The sequence below is a fragment of the Hemicordylus capensis genome, chromosome 5 (assembly GCF_027244095.1).
Source record: "Hemicordylus capensis ecotype Gifberg chromosome 5, rHemCap1.1.pri, whole genome shotgun sequence".
Lineage (NCBI taxonomy): Eukaryota > Metazoa > Chordata > Lepidosauria > Squamata > Cordylidae > Hemicordylus > Hemicordylus capensis.
In genome coordinates, this window is record NC_069661.1 from 4570865 (window position 1) to 4591526 (window position 20662).

Below are 20662 nucleotides of genomic sequence, written 5' to 3' on the forward strand. Positions count from 1 at the left end.
TCTCCCCTTAAGGGCGGGGAGGGTTTACTTACCCCTCCCGCCGCTTTGCCCCCTCCAGCGCCCGTATTCTTAGTAGAAGCCGCCCCTTCTGCCTCCTCCAGTGCCAATGCCGCCTGGGCGCGCGCGCGGCTTTGCTTTAAAAAGTTCCTTTTGCTGGCGCTGAGGGATTAAACACCAAACAGAAGCCGGCAGAGCACCGCGCCGGCCGGCGGCTCCCCCATGCTCAGCCGCCCAGCAGCCACTGAGAACGCCCAGCGAGGACGCGCCGTCGCCGACGCGCCGCGGCCCCCAGGCAACCCTCACTTCCGGCCTCCATGCGACTTCCCCCCCGCATACAGAGTGGCTGCATTCTGCCACTCTGTATGCGGGGGGGAAGTCGCATGGAGGCCGGAAGTGAGGGTTGCCTGGGGGCCGCGGCGCGTCGGCGACGGCGACGGCGCGTCCTCGCTGGGCGTTCTCAGTGGCTGCTGGGCGGCTGAGCATGGGGGAGCCGCCGGCCGGCGCGGTGCTCTGCCGGCTTCTGTTTGGTGTTTAATCCCTCAGCGCCAGCAAAAGGAACTTTTAAAAGCAAAGCCGCGCGCGCGCCCAGGCGGCATTGGCACTGGAGGAGGCAGAAGGGGCGGCTTCTACTAAGAATACGGGCGCTGGAGGGGGCAAAGCGGCGGGAGGGGTAAGTAAACCCTCCCCGCCCTTAAGGGGAGACCCCCCTTCAGTGCCGGTCCGGACCGCTCCGGACCATGCACATCCCTAAAGGTTAGGATGGTTTCCTTCGCTGCTGCTATTGTTGTTGTCTTAAAATAGTACCAAAAGGAGCAATCAGATTACCTAAAATAGTAATCATACTAGCTGACCCCGCAGAGAGCATTTGTGCAGTCATGCACTGAGCCTGTGGCATCCCCATCATAACTCGCTGACTCCCTCCCCCCACAACTTGCTCCCTCCCCGCAAACTCTCTCTCCCCCACCCACTCTCTGCTTCACGATCCGAAGCGGCCGCCCACACTCCTCTCCGGCTGCTACCTTCTCACTTTCCGAACTCTCTCTCTCTCTCTCTCTCTCTCTCTCTCAGCCAACTGCCTCCCCCCACTCTGTCAGCCAATCACCTCCTTTCCTCCCCCATCAGCCAATCACCTCCTTTTTGCCACATCCCCACACATCACTCCCCCCCTACAACTCTCTCGCTCTCTCCCCCTCACCTCTCTTGCTCCCTCTCTCCCCCCACAACTCTCTCGCTCGCCTGTGTTGACCTGTCATTGTCCAACTGTCCTTCAGTCTCCATTTCTCCGCCGGCAGGTGTGGCGGGCGGGCACTCACAACAGCTACTTTCCGCAGTGTCCTCATGCCGGCCTCAAGCTCCTTGGTGTGTTTTGCCACCCGCCCCGTTCCGACCCTGATGCTTTATGTAGCAGCCCACCACAAACACCTTCCATCCCCAGCCCCCGAACTCGCTGCTTCACGACCCCAACCGGCAAGCTCCCTCCCTACAGTGGGTGAGGTGGGCAGGCAGTAACAATGACCTTCCTCCGCTTTAAGCAGCACCTTCGTGCAGCCGACCCCAGCTGTCAAGCTCCCTCACGACGGCAGGTGTGGCAGGCGGGCACTAACAACGGCCTCCCTGCTGCCCAACCGCTTTCCTCAGTGCCCTCAAGCTCCCTGGTGCATTTTGAGGCAGCGAACTGCCACCTGCCCCCTTCTGCTGAATTCCCTGGTCCTCCACAAACTCCGTCCCCAGTCCCCAAACTCCCTGCTTCATGACCCCAGCCGGCAGACTCCCTGGCTTTCCGAAGCGGCCACCTGTACTCCTCTCCAGCTGCTGCCTTTTCGCTTTCCGAACTCTTGCACTCTGTCAGCCAATCGCCTCCTTTCCTCCCCCGCCCCCCGTCAGCCAATCACCTCCTTTCTGCCACGTCCCCAAGCATGGCCTGTCTTAGAGAAATATGTATATAGATTTTAATGCATATGAATCCTATCCTGCATTCAGCAACTGGTTTGCAGACACATACTTCCCTTCCAAGTAATGTTTTCCTTAGGCACCTTTCTGCTCCAGGATTGTTTCAAGTCCATGGTGCCTCCTGCTTTAGAGGGAGAGCATAAAAACCAGTATTGTGGCAGGAGAGGGGAGAAGCGCAGCATGTTGTATGGGGTTTTCAGCATCTGTTTTGCTATCTCCACCATCCAGCAATTCCATTCTGCTATGTAGAAAACCGCAGAGGTGTGTGTGGGTTGAGAACCCACCTTGGAGTTGGGGAGTCAGCACCAGTGTTTCCTGGAATAGGGTTTCCCAGACGTTGCTGACTACAACTCCCAGCATCCCCAGCTGCAATGACCTCTGGCTGGGATTCTGGGAGTTTTATTCCGCAGCATCTGGGAATCCCTGTTATAGGCAACGTGGGTCTGCACAGGTGCTGCAGTGGCATGTGAAAGCAAACAAAGGGTCAGATCCCAGATCTGGCACACTTGGGATTTAGTGGGGATTGGCACAGATGCAGTGTGACTGGGTGTGATTTGATGGACTCACCTGGCGCACCCGAGGTCCATTGGAAGCCCTGTGCAAATTCACTGCAGGAACTTCTCCTTGACGACCTGTTGCAGATACACACAGCTCACCATTGAAGTCTTGCTGGACAGGTAAGAACCCCTCTGGGCTAGGCTGTGGATCTTGCGGGCTGGTTTTCCCCCCAGGGGGTTGGTGGGCAGGGAGGGATAGGAGAATTCCGGAATGCTTAGTCTCAACCTTAGCCTAACCTGCATTGGTTTATTAATGGACCAAGTGCTTGGTTGCTTTCATCCCCTGAGTGGCTTGGAGCCGGGTGAGGAGGTAAGGCGGGATGTACTCATCTTCTGGGGCAGTGGAAGGTCAAGGGAACTGTCCTGGCAGATGGTGTCCGGCTGTGCAAGTCGGTGCATGGAAACCGTTGGGCTTGTATCTTGGTTCAGAATCTAGCCTTCCTGTGGGCTGATGATGTGGCACTGGGATAATTTAAGCCAAGGTTTTTTAGGCTTGGGTCCCCAGATGTTGTTGGACTACAACTTCCATCATCCCCAGCCACAGTAGACTGATGGGAGTTGTAGTCCAGCAACATCTGGGGTCTGAGAAACCCAGAACCCTTGGTTTTTAGCATTTAATAAGGAGAGGGTAAGAATTGTCTTGGTGGCTGCTGCTGCATCTTTGCCAGTCCTTGAGCTCCAAAACTTGGACACCCACCCCCACCGCCCCGTATACCAGTGAGGCAAGAGAGAGCAGGGCTCATGGCAGGTTCTAGGGCAAGGTCCCCCCGCCCCCCAATTTGTACACCGCCCCAAACTTTCATCTCTGAGCAGTTAACAATAACATAAAGCAAGTTAAGAACATTTACAAAAAAATTAAAACAATTTGACAATTTAACTCAGGTTGCTGAGATAGGAAGGGCTATTGTCCAGCCCAAGTAGCTGGAGCCTGAAGGCAGAGACCAGAGCTGGTCAGAAGGTGGCCTTGCACCAGCAACACCCAGGCGGCAACTGAAGCACTTTCTGTCTGACCACTTCCTGGTGCACTTGGGGGTGTGGGAGGTGCAGTCCTGGGTTGCACTCCTGCCAAAGGCCTTTCCTCAGAAGCAGTGCTAGCAGCTGGAAGCGCTTGTGCTGTGAGGCAGAGACTCCACCTTTTCAATGCTTGCAGACCCATCAGCTTTTCAATGCTTGCAGACCCATCAGCTTAATTGTTTCTGGTATCTGATGAGCAGTCCTGGCCGGGGGGCGGTTCCTGTATGGGAGCATGGGTGGGCCTGTGGATGTGTAGCTGGCCTCCGGCAGGATCCAGGACTGAGGCGCAGGGGTGTGTGTGGATTGTAAGCTGCTGTCTCGGAATCCCCACAATGTTGTGTTGACATCTCCTGGCTCTGGCGGGCCCTGGGCTCCTGTCCATAGCTGACAATGTGGGCCTCCACTGAAGGGCGAGAGCCCCAGCGGCTTGGCATTGTCTTCCAAGGAGATCCCTGCTGAGTCCAGCGCTGGAAGTTGGTGCAACTTGACTGTGGGTCAGACAGAAGGTCTAGCTCGGTGTTCTGTTTCCAGAGGCAGCAGCAGGCAGATGTGTTGGCTCACAAAGCTGGGCTTTGTGGGGGCAGCCCCCCCGTCTGTGCCTGCTAGTTGGAGGTATACTACCCCTGAACAGAGAGGTTCCTCCCCCCACTTTTTGTGATCTTGGTCAATGGCTCTTTGATAGAGCTGTCTTCCACAGAGCATCCACAACCGTCCTGGTGTCAGTAGCACAGAGGTGTGACACTTTTTTGCTTTCGTGCCCTAGGCTGGTTCTGCGGAGACTTTACCCCATCGCTATCAAGATTTGCGAGTACCTGCGTCTCTCCGAGTTCCAGGGCATCAGCCGCATCTTGGCTCACTGGGCCTGCTACAAAGTAAGAGCCGATGTAGAGGCTTTGTTGGCCTCGCCCAACTGGAATGCTTTTTCCCCCTTTCCCCAAGACTGAACATCCTGCAGAAACGTCCTTTCTTGGTGATAGTGTAGTGATGAAGAGCCAGATCTGCGAATTGAATCTTACCTCTCCCATGAACTCAGTGCTCTTAGGCAATCCCTTCTGCCTCACCCCCACCCCACAATCTGTGTCATGGAGATAATAAGGTTAGAACTGTGTTATTGTAAGGACCGGAATAATATAATTGTTGAAGGTTAGAGCTGGAAGGGATCTCTGCACAGCGGAGGAGATTGTGGAGGAGATGGCTACAGCATATCCGGTAGATCAGGGATCCTCAGTGTTGGGCCCCCGGATGTTCTTGGACTTCAACTCCCATAATCCCCAGCCAAAGGCCACTGGGCCTGGGGATTATGGGAGTTGAAGTCCAAGAACATCTGGGGGCCCAACGTTGAGGATCCCTGCGGTAGATGGTCAGGACCTCCGGTCAAGGAGAGCCTTCCACTGCACGAGGCAGAGCAGGACAGAAAGGTCTGCTCCGTCATATATGTGGCAGCTCTTCAACTACTGACTACTTCAGCAGTGTACCAGAGCACTCGGAGCGAAGGCATCGGTTGCATGCGCTTCGTTAAACAGCACAGTGCCCTGATGCCTTTAAAAAAAGAAAAAGTGAATGCGTTTTTCAAGGGAGAATATAGAGTGGGGGGTGCTTAACCTTGCAGGGGTCAAAGCTGTTTCTGCTGGGAGGATGCGTTGTGTCACAGGGAAATGGCTGTTACATTTTAGATGATTTTAATGTTTTAATCATTTTAAATTTTAATTTGTATCATTTTTGTTGTTCGCTGCCCAGAGATGCAAGTTTTGGGCAATATATAAATATGTTAAATAAGTGTTGTCTTTCCCCTAACCCTTTCCCACCCTTCTACACTAAATTCCTTCCCTCCTGAAGTGGTTTTGTTAACATATTGGTTGATGGAACCTTAGGGGTTGGCGCGGTGTCGTGGTCTGAGCATCGGGCTAGGACAGGGGAGACCCGGGATCAAATCCACGCTGTTATGAAGCTCACTGGGCCAATCACTTTATCAGCACAACCTACCTCACAGGGTGGTTGTTGAGAGTGAAATGGGTGCGTGTGACCTCCCTGAGCTCCTGGGAAGATGCGTGGCAGGAACTGCAATAAACAAATACAAATCGGGAGGTTTGTTTTTCAAAAGGGTTGTGATAAATGTTCAGTATCATTCAGTATCTTGGCCTCTCTTGGACTTGGGGCCTTGGTTCTCATGCAGGTCTGTGATGTGTTTGGAATTGTTTCCAGGTGCAGCAGAAAGACATGTCCGAGGAAGAAGTGGCCCAGGCCATCAACCAGAAGCTGGGCGACACCCCGGGCATCTCGTACTCGGAGATCGCTGCCCGGGCCTATGAGTGTGGCCGGACAGAGCTGGCCATTAAGGTACAAGGGGAGGAGGGGGCCCTGCGGCCCTGCCCCGCCTCGGCTTCAGAGTGGGGCTCCTTAAACTTGGTGCTCTCAAGCAGGCGCTCTGTTGCTAAGCTACAGTTGCTCCCTCAAAGTGTCTCTTTGCTGAAGGCCTGGCTCACCCATCACCCGGGGATGGGAGGGAGGGAGGGACAACTCCCAGAACTCGTATGTCTGCTCGAATTTTGCCATGCAAGTTCTGACCCTGGTCGCAGAATCCAACATCCTGTAAAGGTTGCTTTGGATTTAAAAAGGAACGCCAAGCTTCTAGTCCTGAAGGTAGGCTTGCGAGTGTGTAGGCAATATCTGGAGAAAGCTCAGTTGCCCAAGGGGATCAGGAGTCGTCGGGAGTGTGTGGTTTGCAGTGCTCTGTGTCATCCTTGCCATCTAGCTTGCAGAAGCAAAGACGAGTATCGCAAAGAAGGGAATGCGCACAGATACGTTGAAGCGGCCTAATGTATGCAGGCTGCAGCATTTGGCCCTGGCCCTGAGCAACCTGGGCACCATGTCTTGGTTTTGTTCTCTTTAAGGATGGGGATAGTGGAGACTTCCTCCCCTCGCTAAATAGATTTCCCCTTATGCCTGTTCTGGCAGCTGCTGGAGTATGAGCCCCGATCCGGGAAGCAGGTGCCCCTGCTGCTGAAGATGAAGCGGAGTAAGCTGGCGCTGAGCAAAGCCATTGAGAGCGGAGACACCGACCTGGGTAAAGAGGCCGCCCTGGCCAGCTGCTGCTTGTGCAGAATTCCCTGCCGGTGGCTGTTCACGTGATGCCTTTTCCTTGAGCCACTTCTTCAGTAGCCTCACCACTGTCCTTCCTCCCCTCCCCAGTGTACACGGTCGTCTTGCACCTGAAGAACGAGCTCAACCGCGGCTCCTTCTTCATGACCCTGCAGAACCAGCCGGTGGCTTTGAGCCTCTATCGCCAGGTGAGGCGTTGGAAGGCTCTGTGTGTGTGTGTGTGTGTGTGTGTGTGTGAGCGCATGCATGATTTTCAGCCCTGGCTTTGCTTGCAGATGCAGCTAGGGAACCCAGGCAGCTCAGTTGTGAGGATAAAGAGGAGTCTGCTTGACATGGAGAAGCCCATGGGGACGGCCCAAGCTGCGTGCTCACGCATGTTTTTGTATGTAGAAGAATCCCAACTGGTGATGATTCTTCTGATGTGCACGGAACTGGCGGCAGCCGGTTCGATGGTGGCGGGGTTGCCTTGAAGGAGCGGGGAGGGTGCTCTTACATCACCCTCCTTCTGCGTTTAAAAATGGCCCCATGGGGCGACAGCGTACCTCCTTTGCTGCCCCGGTGTGCGTCAGGCCAGGAGTGCCTGGTGCACGCGACATGCATGCACACACTGGGCACTTGCGGTCCGACGCACACCAGGGAGGCAAGGAGGTACACTGATGCCCCGTGGTCCCGTTTTTAAACACAGCGCCGGCGGGGGAAACACGACAGGGAGTGTGTGTGAGAGCATCCTCTCTGCTCCTTAAAGGTAACACACACTCCTTGTTGCTGGACCTTCGAACCAGTTCGGAGGTTCATAGAAGGGCCTCCGAACCGGTTCGTGCACGTTCCTACTGCACATGGTTTACCCTCCCTCTTCCCAGCAACCCTGTGAAGTGAGTTTGACTGCGCAATAGTGACTAGTTACTCAGGGAGCTGAGTGGAAATTTGATCCCAGGTCTCCCTGCCCTTAGTCCCAGAACAGTAACCACTACACCGCACTGCCTCTCATGGTGCAATTCTCCGCTCTCCCCTTAAAGTATCTCAAGTATAAGGGCTGGGAGGGCTGTCCTGGAGAGTCACTGCCAGGCAGGACAGACTAGGGAGGTAGTGTGCCATGATGGTTGAGAGCATGAGCTACAGGCTAGCCTGCAGTTCGACTCTCAGGCTCTGTGATTATGCAGATGGTGACCAACCTTACAGGGCTGTTGCAAGGATTGCTGCTGCCCAAGATCATGTGGTTTGAAGCCCGGAAAGCCGGGCTCTTGCCTGGCGTGCAGTCCAGTTAACACACCAAGAGAGTGGAGGTTCAAACTAAAAAGCAGTTTATTCTGCAGAATAGCAAAAGTGGCACTTGGGGAATAATTTCACAAAGCAAAAGCGCACCCCTCCTTTCTCAGAGGGGATTTTTAAACATTTCTTTAAATGATTACAGCATTTCACACATGACAAGCTGCCCCCACCTCCTTTTCCCCTCCCAACCATTACCTAATGCTCCCTAAATATTCATGTTAATATCAGCAATTTCAAAAGAGCACATTAATGCAATCATGTCTAACTGGCATGAGGTCATGTAGCAATGCCTAATTACCCACTTCCCCTTTTTCCAGACACTGCAGCAACCCTCATGTCAGTTGTGGCTATTCTTGTACCATCCTTTAAGCAATTTTGATCATAAAGCCCTTATCTGTCAGCTGCAAGCTGCAAATAACTAGGCAGGGGGTGAGAAGCTTGTTTGCACACAAAATGGAGTCAGTTTGGCTTCCTCATATCACTAGGGACTGAATCTGGAAGCTTGTGTATGTAAGCACTGAGCTATTGCCCTTCTTCATTACTTAGATAAGGGGCTCCCAACTTTGGGTCCCCAGATGTTGTTGGACTACAAATTCCATCATCCTCAGCCTATGGCCTTTGTGGCTGGGGATGATGGGAGCTGAACTCCATCAATTCTGGGCACCCAAGGTTGGGAATCCCTGACTTGGATCATTTCTCACTATAACCACTCTGTGAGGGAGGAGATCCCCTTCATAGAAACATAGGAAGCTGCCATATACTGAGTCAGACCCTTGGTCTATCTAGCTCAGTATTGTCTTCACAGACTGGCAGCGGCTTTTCCAAGGCTGCAGGCAGGAATCACTCTCAGTCCTCTATCTTGGAGATGCCAGGGAGGGAACTTGGAACCTAGATGCTCTTCCCAGAGCAGCTCCATCCCCCGAGGGGAATCTCTTCCAGTGCTCACACATCAAGTCTCCCATTCATATGCAACCAGGGTGGACCCTGCTTAGCTAAGGGGACAAGTCATGTTTGCTACCACCAGACCAGCTCTCCTCTTGGGCTTGTTGCATACTGATGCTTGGATTGCTAATCCCCAGTTCTGCAAACACCAAGAGCTGGATACGCTCAAAGATCTCTATAACCAAGATGATGACCACCAGGAACTCGGCAACTTCCACGTACGCTCCAGCTATGTCAGTGAGAAGGTGGGTGCTAGTGGATCTTGGCTGGAGGAAGGTGGGACAGGGAGGAGAGGCTGCTGGGAAGGAGAGGACAAAAGGCTGTTTCTTGAGGGCAGATCCAAGGAGGCTATGATGGGAGATGGGTGTGTGTGTTGGGGGGTGTCTGCATTCCACAGTTGTGGAAACTCAGAAAGTACTGTAATATTTGGCCCGAACTGAACAACCCGAGAATCTTTTTTCTTTCTTCTTGTGGGCTCTTTGTGGCTCACTTTTGAATCCTGTTCATTTCCAAAGAGGAATCTAATTTTAAATTTAAGAAAACAAATGAAAAAACAAAGGAACAATAAAACGGCAGGAGGGCCATATAAAATCCAGAGCCAGCGCTGAAACCAGTCAAAGGTCTGTAAATTGAAGGGTCTCTACTGCTTCCCTTAAGATAAGAAAATTGCCACATCTGCTGTACTGAACTGGGAAGCTGTTTCCAAAACTTAAGGACCACCACTACCACCACAAAGGGTCTGTGGCATGGGCCATGACCCCCAGGTGAACAGGTGGCAAGAGATTCAGATGGCTCATATCCCCAGATCTTAAAGGCCAGGAAACTGATACCTGGAAGAAGGCATCCTTGGGTATTCTGGGCCCTTGGGTATTCTGGGCCCAGTCTATTCAAGGCTCTCAAGGTGCATAACTGAACCTTGAATTTAGCCTGGAAACAAATAGGCAATCTGTGGAGCACATTCAGAACAGGTGTGTTGGACTCATTGTGGTTTAGGCACTATTAATCTGGCTGCTCCATTCTGATAACCAGCTGCATTCTCTGGACAGTGTCCAAGTTCCTCTTTGGCTTTCTTTAAAAAAAACCACCCCAAACCACCCCAGGTTTCTAGCCATTTGGGTTGCAAAGAACAGCTTGTAAGTGTGTGAACAATGCTGGCTGGGCAGGAGGAAAGCCGCTGAATGGGATTTTCAGTGGGTACTTGAACCATAAATGGCTTCGCATAGGAAACAGAATGAAATAAGCAACTGTGTGCAAATTAAGCAACTTTGCGTGCAAACATGGGGCATAGAATTTTGATTTTGTTTGTAATTTAAGCAGAGTGCATACTCGGACCTGGAGATTATGGGGATCTCCATATGAGCAATGAGGTTGATCACTGATGCCTGACGGGGCGTGTGTGTCACTCTAGGGAAAACAGCTACTGCGTATACTGGAACAGGTGTGGATAAGTCTTCCTTGACTAGATAAAATATGTGCGGTATTATTTTCTCCTCAGCGGATCGAGGGGCGTGTGGGCAGTTTGCAGAATGCAGCGGACGAATATTCTAAAGCCAAGAATGAGTTTGCGGCCAAGGTGAGTGCAGTAGGTTCCCTCTGCATCACATTTATGGATTCTGTCGTTCTGCCCACATGGTACAGTCCAGGCAATTCCAGCCTGTTCAGAGGACGGTTTTCAGACAGCGTTCAGGGAAACCCCAGGGTTCTTTGGAAGCTCGTTGCAGGAAGATCAGGAATGGCCAACGAGCTTTCTTGTATCTCGAGCTTTCTTGAAAGACGACTCGCTTGCTGCTGCTCCTACCAAATTTCCCTTCCAGTGTGCAGCTGTTGGGGAGGTTTGGCATGTGGTCTGGAGGGCCCTCTTGGGCCACAAGGAGCAACAGTGAGACTCAACAGGCCAAACCATGCCCCACGTGGACTAAACAGACGCCACTCTCCTTTGCCATTTTAGAAGGGCTGTGCCAGAACCCTGCCCCCGCAAGCTACTCCCAGTGCATTTCTGGTTTGTGCTGGCACCCAGAAGCCTGCATGTGCCTGTGTCCTTAACATTCACCCGAGTGAGCAGACTCTCCCCTGGAGGGTTGCAGGGGGTCCCTTCCGTGCCCCCAACTCTGGGGCCCCACACCTGGTCAAAGTCTTCCAAGTCACCCCCCCCCCCGTCTGCCTCTCTCTCTGGAGCTTCCTCTCTCCTTTTTCCTTCCCCATCCACCCCCCAGGCCACTGAGGATCAGATCAAACTGCTCCGCCTGCAACGCCGCCTGCAGGACGACTTCGACAAGCCCTACTTGGACTATTCCCTCCACGACACCGTCTACAACCTCATCCTGGACGGGAACCAGAAGCGAGCCGAGCAGCTGTACCGCGACTTCAAGATCCCCGATAAACGGTTGGAGCAACCGCCCGGGCTTGGGGGTGTGGACCTCCGCAGGCGGGGTGTATTATCTGCCTCAGTGCACAGAATGACTGGAAGGGGCCTGGAGGGCCACCTCCTTTCACACCCCTTGGGCATTAATGTCTGAATTGGAGGCCCTTCTCTGGGTGCTTCCACCATCCGAGAAAAGAGAACAGACCTTTCCAGTGGTGGCTTCCCAATAAAGTAACCTCACCCTGAATAGTGACCCTGGAGGCAGCAGGACCAGCATTAGGCCCAGGTCTTGACACCAATCAAGCCTGAAAGCACCCTTGGAGCCTGTGCTCCCTGAAGAGCTGGCCCTTCCCACGCTGTTTCCCAATATCTGTAGGCCAATGCTGGCAACTGGCTAGGCAGCACTGGAATGAGAGGAGGAGGATGAGGGCCGGTCTCCTGCCCCTCCACCTGCCTCTCTCTGGTGATGGAATACGGTGTCCTGCAGAGCTGTCCATGGTGCTGCAACCCACCTCGCCACCTTCCAGATCTCCGCTCTTGCTTGTGGAACAGGACAGATGGATGGATCACCCCCCTCAGGCCTCTTGGTCTACTGATGGGCATTTATCCTAAGGCATATTGTCAGGAGTGCCCTTTTTGGGGGGTGGGGGGGATGGAAGGGCAGACTGTCCCCATTGCAAGCCCTTGGTTTAAGTTCTCCTTTTATCATTTTTTGAGAAGCACCAAATATTAAGCCTGTGCACCTCCAGAAATATTGGATAAAGATATGCAAAAACAAAACAGGAAGGCTGATATGGCCTCCCCAACATGATCATTATTGGTTTCAGGTTGGCATTGCCCAATATTTTACTTATCCTTATTGGAAGCTGGCTTGGAGAGAGAATCTCTCCAAGCCAACTGATTTAAAAGACTGCACCCTCAAAATCGGGGGAAGGCGGGGGCAAGGTAACTCCCCCCCCCCAAGAAGCATCCACTGGCTGGCAGAGTGGGTGCTTCCTGGGGAGTTACTGTTGCCCCCCACCCACTGATTTTGGGAATGCAGTCCTTAAAAACCAGTCCAAAGCCAGCTTGTGGGGAGAATCTCTCCCAGACTCCAGGCTGGTTTGGTCTGACCTTAGTATTGGAAGTAGGAGGATTTCCGGTAAGACAGCAGGGATTTTAGTTGGAATTCTGACTATCGGGGATCCGTGCTGTCATATTGGAAATCTTTCTGATAATGCCGGATAGTGGGTATATCAGTCCGATATTTGTATCTGTCCAATACAATTGCACAGCCCTACCAAATACCTCTCCCTAAACAGACAGGTTGCACACACTGAATAGCTATAGTTTGTAAATTACATGGCCCTAAGTGCAGTGTGCTTTTTCGAAGCAGAAATCCCCTTTGCCTCAGGAAAAAGTGCCTTCTGTGTGTCCTGTGTTCATAACATCGCTATGGGTTTATTTGGAGATGTAAAAAGCAAGTGTCATTTGTGACTAAGTTTCATTTAAAAAGATGCCCAGCCTTTTCATAACCTGTGACTGTGTCTGAGCAGGGGCTTTGGACTTTGCCGACTCTTGCTCTCTCCGCTCCGCTGCTGAAATCCTACCACACGGCTTCCGGATCTGCCATCCATCCCTGCACGTTCTTGTGGGTCTTGGAAGGCTGGTGGCCCAGCCCCTGTTCACTTCCCATTTCCTGGCCTGGGGCCCTGGTCACTGTGGCTCCGCGGTGATGCTCCCTTCCTGCCCCGACAGGTTCTGGTGGCTGAAGATCTCCGCTTTGGCCGAGCGAGAAGACTGGGAGGAGCTGGAGAAGTTCTCCAAGGGCAAGAAGTCGCCCATTGGCTACCTGGTGAGGAAGGGGGATCTCTCTGGCTTGCTGAGGGGGTTGCTTTGGCGGCGGCCTGGAATGGTTCTGCTGCATGCATGAGACGCTTGCTCCACACCATAGTTTGCAGAGTGGCTCCCTGCTCGGTGTAGACATTTGGTTTAAGTTTTTCTATTGTGACCCTCCCCCACCCTGTTTTTTGCACTGAGTGGTAAAAATGAATTTATTTCATTTATTAGAACTATGTCCTGCCTTACCATGTGCAACTTCAAGGCAGCACCCATAGGAACATAGGAAGCTGCCATATACGGAGTCAGACCCTTGGCCCATCTAGCTCAGTATTGTCTTCACAGACTGGCAGCGGCTTCTCCGAGGTTGCAGGCAGGAGTCTCTCTCAGCCCTATCTGGGAGATGCTGCCAGGGAGGGAACTTGGAACCTTCTGCATGCAAAGCAGATGCTTCAGGGAATGTACTAAAATGAATGACAGGGGATGCCCACTGAAAAGCCCTGGTGCTTTCCGAATGGCTTCTGAATACTCTGAATTTCTGAGTGGCTAATGGCCATTTGGAAATTCCATGCATTCCTATGGCCCTTTGGAAGGAGGAACATAGGAAGCTGCCATATACCGAGTCAGACCCTTGGTCTCTCTAGCTCAGTATTGTCTTCACAGACTGGCAGTGGCTTCTCCAAGGTTTCAGGCAGGATTCTCTCTCAGCCCGATCTGGAGATGCCATGGAGGGAACTTCAAACCTTCTGCATTCAAGCATGTAGGTGTTCTTCCCAGAGCGGCCCATCCCCGTAAGGGGGATATCTTACAGTGCTCACATGTAGACAGTGTTCCCTCTAAGGCATATACACATGCGCTCGCACACACATTTTTGGATGTCCACTCAGTTAATTTTAGATCCTGCTCAGGTTGAATCAGGAAGGCCTCACTCTGAATGCATGTGCGCGCATACTGCCATGATATTGCTGCCCAGAACAAAACTCATTCCGCACACAAATGGAAAAAAATTAGAGTGAACACTGCATGTAGACTCCCATTCAAATGCAAACCATGGCAGACCCTGCTTAGCAAAGGGATCAGTTCATGCTTGCTACCACAGACCAGCTTTCCTCCCTTTATATAATAAAGCATAATAAAGCAATGAAACATATTACTAGAACAAAAACCCACGACAAATAATAAAATAGGGGGAAAGCAAGCAGATAAATCCAGGTGGAAATTGGATGGAATGGCCAGGCCCCAAAAAGGTTGTTACCTGGTACCTGATGCTTGTGCGGCTAGGTGCCAGTGCAGAATCCTGGGAGGACATTCCACCGTTGGGCAGCAAATAGAGAAAGGTGTTGTCTCTGGTCATCATCAGCCACCTCACCTCAGTTGTCGGGATACCCCAAGAAAGACGTCCCCGGATGACCTCAAAGAGCAGACAGCTTTGCAATGGAGCGGGCGAGTCTTGGGAAGAATGGACCGTTCAAAGCAGTGTTCCCTGTAACAGGAATTCCCAGGTGGTGTGGACTACAACTCCCAGCATCCCCAGCTACAATGGTCTTTGGTTGGGAATCATGGGAGTTGTAGTCCACAACATAGGAAGCTGCCACATACTGAGTCAGACCATTGTTCTGTCTAGCTCATTATTGTCTACACACAGACTGGCAGCGGCTTCTCCAAGGTTGCAGGCAGGAATCTCTCTCAGCCTTATCTTGGAGATGCTGCCAGGGAGGGAACTTGGAACCTTCTGCTTTTCCTAGAGCGGCTTCATCCCCTGAGGGGAATATCTTGCAGTGCTCACACTTCTAGTCTCCCATGCATGTGCAACCAGGGCGGACCCTGCTTAGCTATGGGGACAAGTCATGTTTGCTCCCACAAGACCAGCTCTCCTCCTCTTTCATCTGGGGATCCCTGTTACAGGGAACGCTGCTTGGGTCCCTGTTGGACTACAACTCCCATTGCCCCCAGAGTCACAATGGCCTTCGATGCCTGGGGACCCAAGGGTGAGAACTCCTGGATTAGATCCTTTGCCAAGCGGCTCCACTGCCCTTTGCATGGCCATGTGACACTTGCCTTGGCCTGTGCCAGACTGGTGAGGCTGGTGCTGCTTGCTCTAACTGGCAGGGCTGCCGAGGCCTCGGGCAAAAGTCGCTCCCTGCCCTGTGGCCTGATGCTCTTTGGTCTGGAGATGCTGGGGCAGGGGCTGGTCTGGGGGCTCTGCCACTGAGCAAAGGCAGCTTCCTTGTTCCTATGAGCTGCACCAGCGGCAAGCCCTTCAGCTACCTGAGGAGCAGGGAACCATCGCTGAGTCAGACCCTTGGTCCATCTAGCTCAGCATTGCCTACACAGACTGGCAGCGGCTTCTCCAAGGTTGCAGGCAGGAGTCTCTCACAGCCCGATCTTGGAGATGCTGCCAGGGAGGGAACTTGGCACCTTCTGCCCGCAAGCATGCAGATGCTCTTCCACCCATCCCCTACGGAGAATATCTTACAGTGCCATTCGAATGCAAACCAGGGTGGACCCTGCTTAGGAAAGGGGACCATTCATGCTTGCGCCCACAAGACCAGCTCTCCTCCCATAGACCATCTCCACACGGAGATGACCGACGGGTCCATGTCTCAAAGTGCTCAAATGGTGGACATGTGATTGCATTTATCGGTTAAAAATGTTTTTCATTGATACAAACACAGAATGGAAGATAAGGTGTAGGTGCGAAGGGATGGCGTTGGAGAGGCAGAGCACTTCTGTGTCCGGTGCAGCCCCTGGCACGTGTCTTAATCTGCATTTCGGCCCCTTCTTTCCGGCAGCCCTTTGTTGAGATCTGTATGAAGCACCACAACCGCTTTGAGGCCAAGAAGTTTGCCCCCCGCGTTGCCCCCGAGCAGAGGGTGAAGGCCTTCATCCTGGTGGGGTAGGAGCTTCTTCTCTTGCAGCATCTGGTGTGACGCACTTGCTGGAGTCGTCCTGCAGGCCCATCACCGGCTCTTCCTCCCTGTTTCTGATGCACTCTGGTTGGCCTGATGCCAGGCAGGGGTTCTCAAATGATGGCCAAAGGCCACTATGGCTGGGGATGATGGGAGTTGTAGTCCATCAGTGTCTGAGGACCCAAGTTTGAGAACCCCTGGTGCAAGGAACAGAAATGGGGAGGATGTTGCTTTGGAGCACCCGAGTTTGGCTGGAGCATCTTTTTGGGGTGCCTTTATAGCCGTTTACAGATGACTTAGAGCAGGGATCTCAAACTGCGACCCTCCTGCAGATATTGAACAACAGCTCCCATCACCCCTGGCTACTGGCCCATTGTGACTGGGGATGATGGGAGTTGAAGTCCAAAACCAGCTGGAGGACCTCAGTTTGAGACTCCTGGGTTAAATTATATAAAAATGAAATAGACAGTAACTGGGCATGTTCTGAAAAGGGGCAGGGAGGGAGCAGAGAGCTCACTGTGTAGGCTGTTCAGGTTGCAAGGAGGGTGGTGCCATGTGGGAGGTGTTATTTGTTCGCTGCCCCATAACAAATTGTTCTCTTGGCGGCTCACAACACAGCATTAAAACATCAAATAAAAATGCACGACACATTAAATCAAAACAGACCGGGACGGGACAGGGGAATACAGAGCAATTTTAAAACTGTTTTAAAATGAAAATTTAAAATTTAATAAATCTGGGAACAAAAGGGTCTTTACCTGGCATCTAAAAGAACAAAGTGATGAAGCCAGAATCTAGCTCAGTATCATCTACACAGACTGGCAGTGGCTTCTCCAAGGCCTCAGAAAAAACAAGAGTCTCTCCCAGCCCTATTTTGGAGATGCTTCCAGGGAGGGAACTTGGAACCTTCTTCTGCAGCATGCATGCAGGCAGATGCTCTTCCCAGAGCGACCCGTCCCATCCCCTGAGGGGAATATCTTACAGTCTCCCATTCAAGTGCAAAGCAGGGTGGACCCTGCTTAGCAAAAGGGGACGATTCATGCTTGCTGCCAGGAGACCAGCTCTCCTCCCTGGTGGCAAGTCCTCTGTTCTGAGCGGGTGGCAGCGAAGATTGTGGTCTCTGGAGGGTGGGGCCAAGTATCTCCTGTGTGAGAGGTAGAGAGCGGTGCTGGGAGGGTTTGGTGTTTTGGATTTCTGGGGGCAGAGAGAAACCTTGGCTTGGCTTCTGGAACTGCTGGGCCGCCTAGAATTCTTTCTGTATTTAGTATTAAAGCTTTCAAGAATGGTTGGAGTGCAGACACAGAAAACAAGGGCTGCAGCATCTCATCAGCTGAGGGCTCTCAAATGTGGGATGTTTTTGGACGATGTGGAAGGCCTTTGTGGCTAGGGATGATGGGAGTTGTAGTTCAGTCATGTCCAGGGACCCAAGTTAGAGAAGTCTGGGTTAAGAGTCCTTGGAATCCCCAAGATGTGGACTGCCACTCCTCTTCTCCCTGATGGGGCTCTTGAGCATGCCCTGCCCGCGCTCCCCATCCTCTGCCTTCCCCACAGGGATCTGGACCAAGCTGCTGAAGCTGCCATCGAGCGCAAAAACGAGGCCGAGATGAACCTCGTCCTGTCCAAGTGCACTGCGACCACCGAAGCCACCGTTGCCGCCAAAGTCAACCATGCCAAGGCACAGCTTGGGAAGAAGTGAAGCCCCCTCCCGGCTGGCGAGGCACGGCGGGCTCCCCTCTGGGCCAGCAGCGAAACCCAGGAGGTGGCTGGCTGTAGTGCCAGTATTTGCTCCAGCGCAGACGTGAGCTGGGATGCGAGTCCTTCTCCCAGAGCAGAGAGCAGGGGCTGGCTGCCGGGCTGGGGTGGGTTCTGTTCCAGCAGGGGGTTCTCCCGTCCCCGGACTCTCCTGCTCTGACTTTGCTGTTCAGGGATGGCTGTCGGTGAGACGGGGGAGTTGCAAACTCACCCTCCTCCCTCCCCGCCACTTTCCATTGCATGGTTTGTGCTGCTGTCTTGGCAAGACCCCCACGGGTCATGGCTTGCCTCTGCTCCATCCCAGCTGCAGGGCAAGCATTCAGCATTGGGTCCTCTTTCCCCGCCACCCCTCTTTCTGGCGAGCACTGATGGCAACCCCGCCCCCCCACCTCCCTGCTCCTGCTGCTCATTTCTATCCCCCCCCTCTCCCCACGATGCAATTGTTGGCTTCCCGGCCTTTCTCTAGGCCAGGGCTGCCCAGCCTGGGTCCCCAGATGGACTCCAGTTCCCATTATGCTATTGGCCACTGTGGATGATGGGATTTGTAGTCCAGCAAGAGCTGGAGTGCCGAAGTTGTGCAGCCCTGCATTACTTGGGGTCGGGGAGAGGAACTGTGTTGCCCTGCAAAGCAGGAACCGGTGAGGCCAGTGACTGCTTCTGGAGGCAGTAAATCTGCTGGGTGTGTGGTGAGGAGGGGTGTGGGGAGGGGAGGGGAGCAGGGCTGAAGTGGGGTGCATCTGTGTGGTGGCTGAGGGGGGCCACAAGTCAGAGGCCCAGACTCCTGTTTTCCCCCTTTTACATGTTTACTGGTGGATTTGTAAAGTGAGAGGAGGTTTGTGAAAGGGAATAAAGAAGTCGCACCCCTGTTGCAAGGTTGACTCCTCCTTGCTTTGAGTGACGTCGGGTCTTTTTCTTGCCCTGCAAACGTAGGGCATTTGTTTTACATTTTGCTGCCCCTCACTCTCCCCCCTCCCCCCCGTGTATCCTGCAACTGCCTTGCGAGGCAGGCTAAGCCAAAAGATTGACTGCCCAGGCTCACCCGTGGGGCGTTATGCCTGAGGGCCTAGCCCAGCACCCTCACCACGGCATCACAAGTGGCAGAGCACTGGAGTCCCAAGAAAGGTGGGAGGCGTCTGTTCAGGGTCCAGAAAGGCTTTGCAACTCCACAGGCTGCCGCAGTGGGATAGGCGATATCAGGAGGAGGTAGCAGGGGCTGGTGGGAGTTGTAGTTCGACAACAGCTGGAGAGCTTCAGGTTGACCACCCCGATCTAACCCAGGGACACTGCCTGTGTGGTGACAGAGTGAGACGGGAGTGGTTAACATGCCCAAGGTCTTGTGGGAGGCTTCCTGGGTGTGCCTTAGGGATGTGCACAAAATGTTTCGGTGCCTCATTAGAGAGGTGCCAAAATGATTTGGGTTGCTGCAGCCTAAACATTTCAGTGGAGGGTGAGCGGTAGCTTTAAGGAGCAGGCATGCGTGGACGCCATGTGTGTGCTGATGCCACGCGCAGGCTGCTGGGAACAGGGAAGAAGCCACACCTTTTGAGCAGCACCGCGAGTGGAACGACGGTAGAGGAGCAGGTAAGTAGCTGTGTACCTGCTCCATAAAACTCCGCTTTCTGGGGCTACAGCAAGACTTGAAGAGTCTCTGGTTGGCCCTCCCTGGCTTAGATTATCTTGAAAAGGCTGCAGTGCATTTCAGGCGCTTGTGCATTCTCCTCTCCTTTGCCCGTGTTTCTGCTTTTGGTTTTGAATAAACCACACTTCCCATAGTGTCTGAAGTCAGGGAAACTGTGGCTTATTGTAACTGGTTCAGATAAACCAGGATATGAAACCATGGGTTGGCCCTGGTTTATTTGAAGAAACAGTTTCCCTGAGTTTGGACACAATTGGAAATGATGGTTTATCCAAAACCGAAAGTGGAAGCTTTCACTCTCTCTTCCCTTGCGTGCAGGGAGCACATGGGCCCACGACCTGCCGTAGCTCATTCACAATATGCATTTTTATATCCTGCTTTTCAACAAAAGTTCTCACAGCGATTTAAACAGAAAAATAAACAAAGTCGTTCCCTGTCCCTAAAGGGCTCTCAGACTAAATCAAAATATAAGGTAGATACCAGCAACAATAACTGGAGGGATGCTGTGATGGGGATGGATAGGTACACTTGCTCTCCCCCTGCTAAACAGAAGAGAAATGCCAATTTAAAAGCTGCATCTGTGCTCATTTAGAAAGGGTATTGACTTGAAATGGATGGATCATGCCCTGTGTCTTAAGTGGCCAGAGGCATTTTGCTGGCCTCTGTTGGAAATTGAACTAGATGGACCCTGCATCTGATCCTACAAGGTAATGCTTATGGGACTGTTAATCCCTTCATCTTTATAATATGGTCCTGCCCACCACTTGGGGGATCTCTGTCACCACAGTTGTATGACTAAATGGAACCTCCAGGTTCAAAGGCTGTTTACCTCTGAATACTGGTCCCTGGGCCAGACCCTGGGGAAGGACTTGCCTTCATGCCATGCTTGTGGACAGCCAGTCTTGTAGCAAGTATGTATTATCCCATTTGCTTAGCAGGGTCCATGTTGGTTTGAATTTGGATGGGTGACTGCATGTGAGCCCTGTAAGATGGAGCCATCACTCACTGGAAGAGCATTTGCTTGCATGCAGAAGGCCCCCAGTTCACCCCCTGGCAGCATCTCCAGGTACAGCTGAAAAGGTTCCTGACTGAAACCTTGGATAAGCTGCTGCCACTACTGAGCTAGGTCCATCCTTGGCCTGACTTGGTAGAAGGAAGCTTCCTATATTCCTAAAACGTGGACAGTGTACCCACCCAGGTGCAACATTCATGGCAGCATTTTGTTAGGCCATAATCCCCTTAATGACATGCGCCCTACCTCCAGCCCCACATGGTCCAGGAGGACTGAGACAAACACTATATTTGGAGAAAGATTCTCTTTGAATTTTGACAAATGGGAGCACCTAGCATTCTT

General features: G+C 52.7%; 1 protein-coding gene across 2 annotated transcripts in view; it reads left to right on the top strand.

Moving 5' to 3' along the window:
• Positions 1-18537, top strand: part of VPS16 (VPS16 core subunit of CORVET and HOPS complexes) — a 41330-nt gene extending 22793 nt beyond the window's left edge. Inside the window, exons 14-24 of one of the 2 annotated variants that reach the window (XM_053258113.1) lie at positions 2592-2627; positions 4285-4393; positions 5724-5858; positions 6477-6585; positions 6711-6808; positions 8969-9076; positions 10327-10404; positions 11045-11214; positions 12931-13027; positions 15804-15907; positions 17472-18537. In XM_053258113.1, the coding sequence (XP_053114088.1) occupies positions 2592-2627; positions 4285-4393; positions 5724-5858; positions 6477-6585; positions 6711-6808; positions 8969-9076; positions 10327-10404; positions 11045-11214; positions 12931-13027; positions 15804-15907; positions 17472-17616 (1189 nt within the window). In that variant the 3' untranslated portion in view covers positions 17617-18537. Of the gene's footprint in view, positions 1-2591; positions 2628-4284; positions 4394-5723; positions 5859-6476; positions 6586-6710; positions 6809-8968; positions 9077-10326; positions 10405-11044; positions 11215-12930; positions 13028-15686; positions 15908-17471 lie in introns of those variants that run through there. The other variant, XM_053258114.1, reaches the window with a different exon arrangement.
• Positions 18538-20662: the final 2125 nt, after the last annotated feature.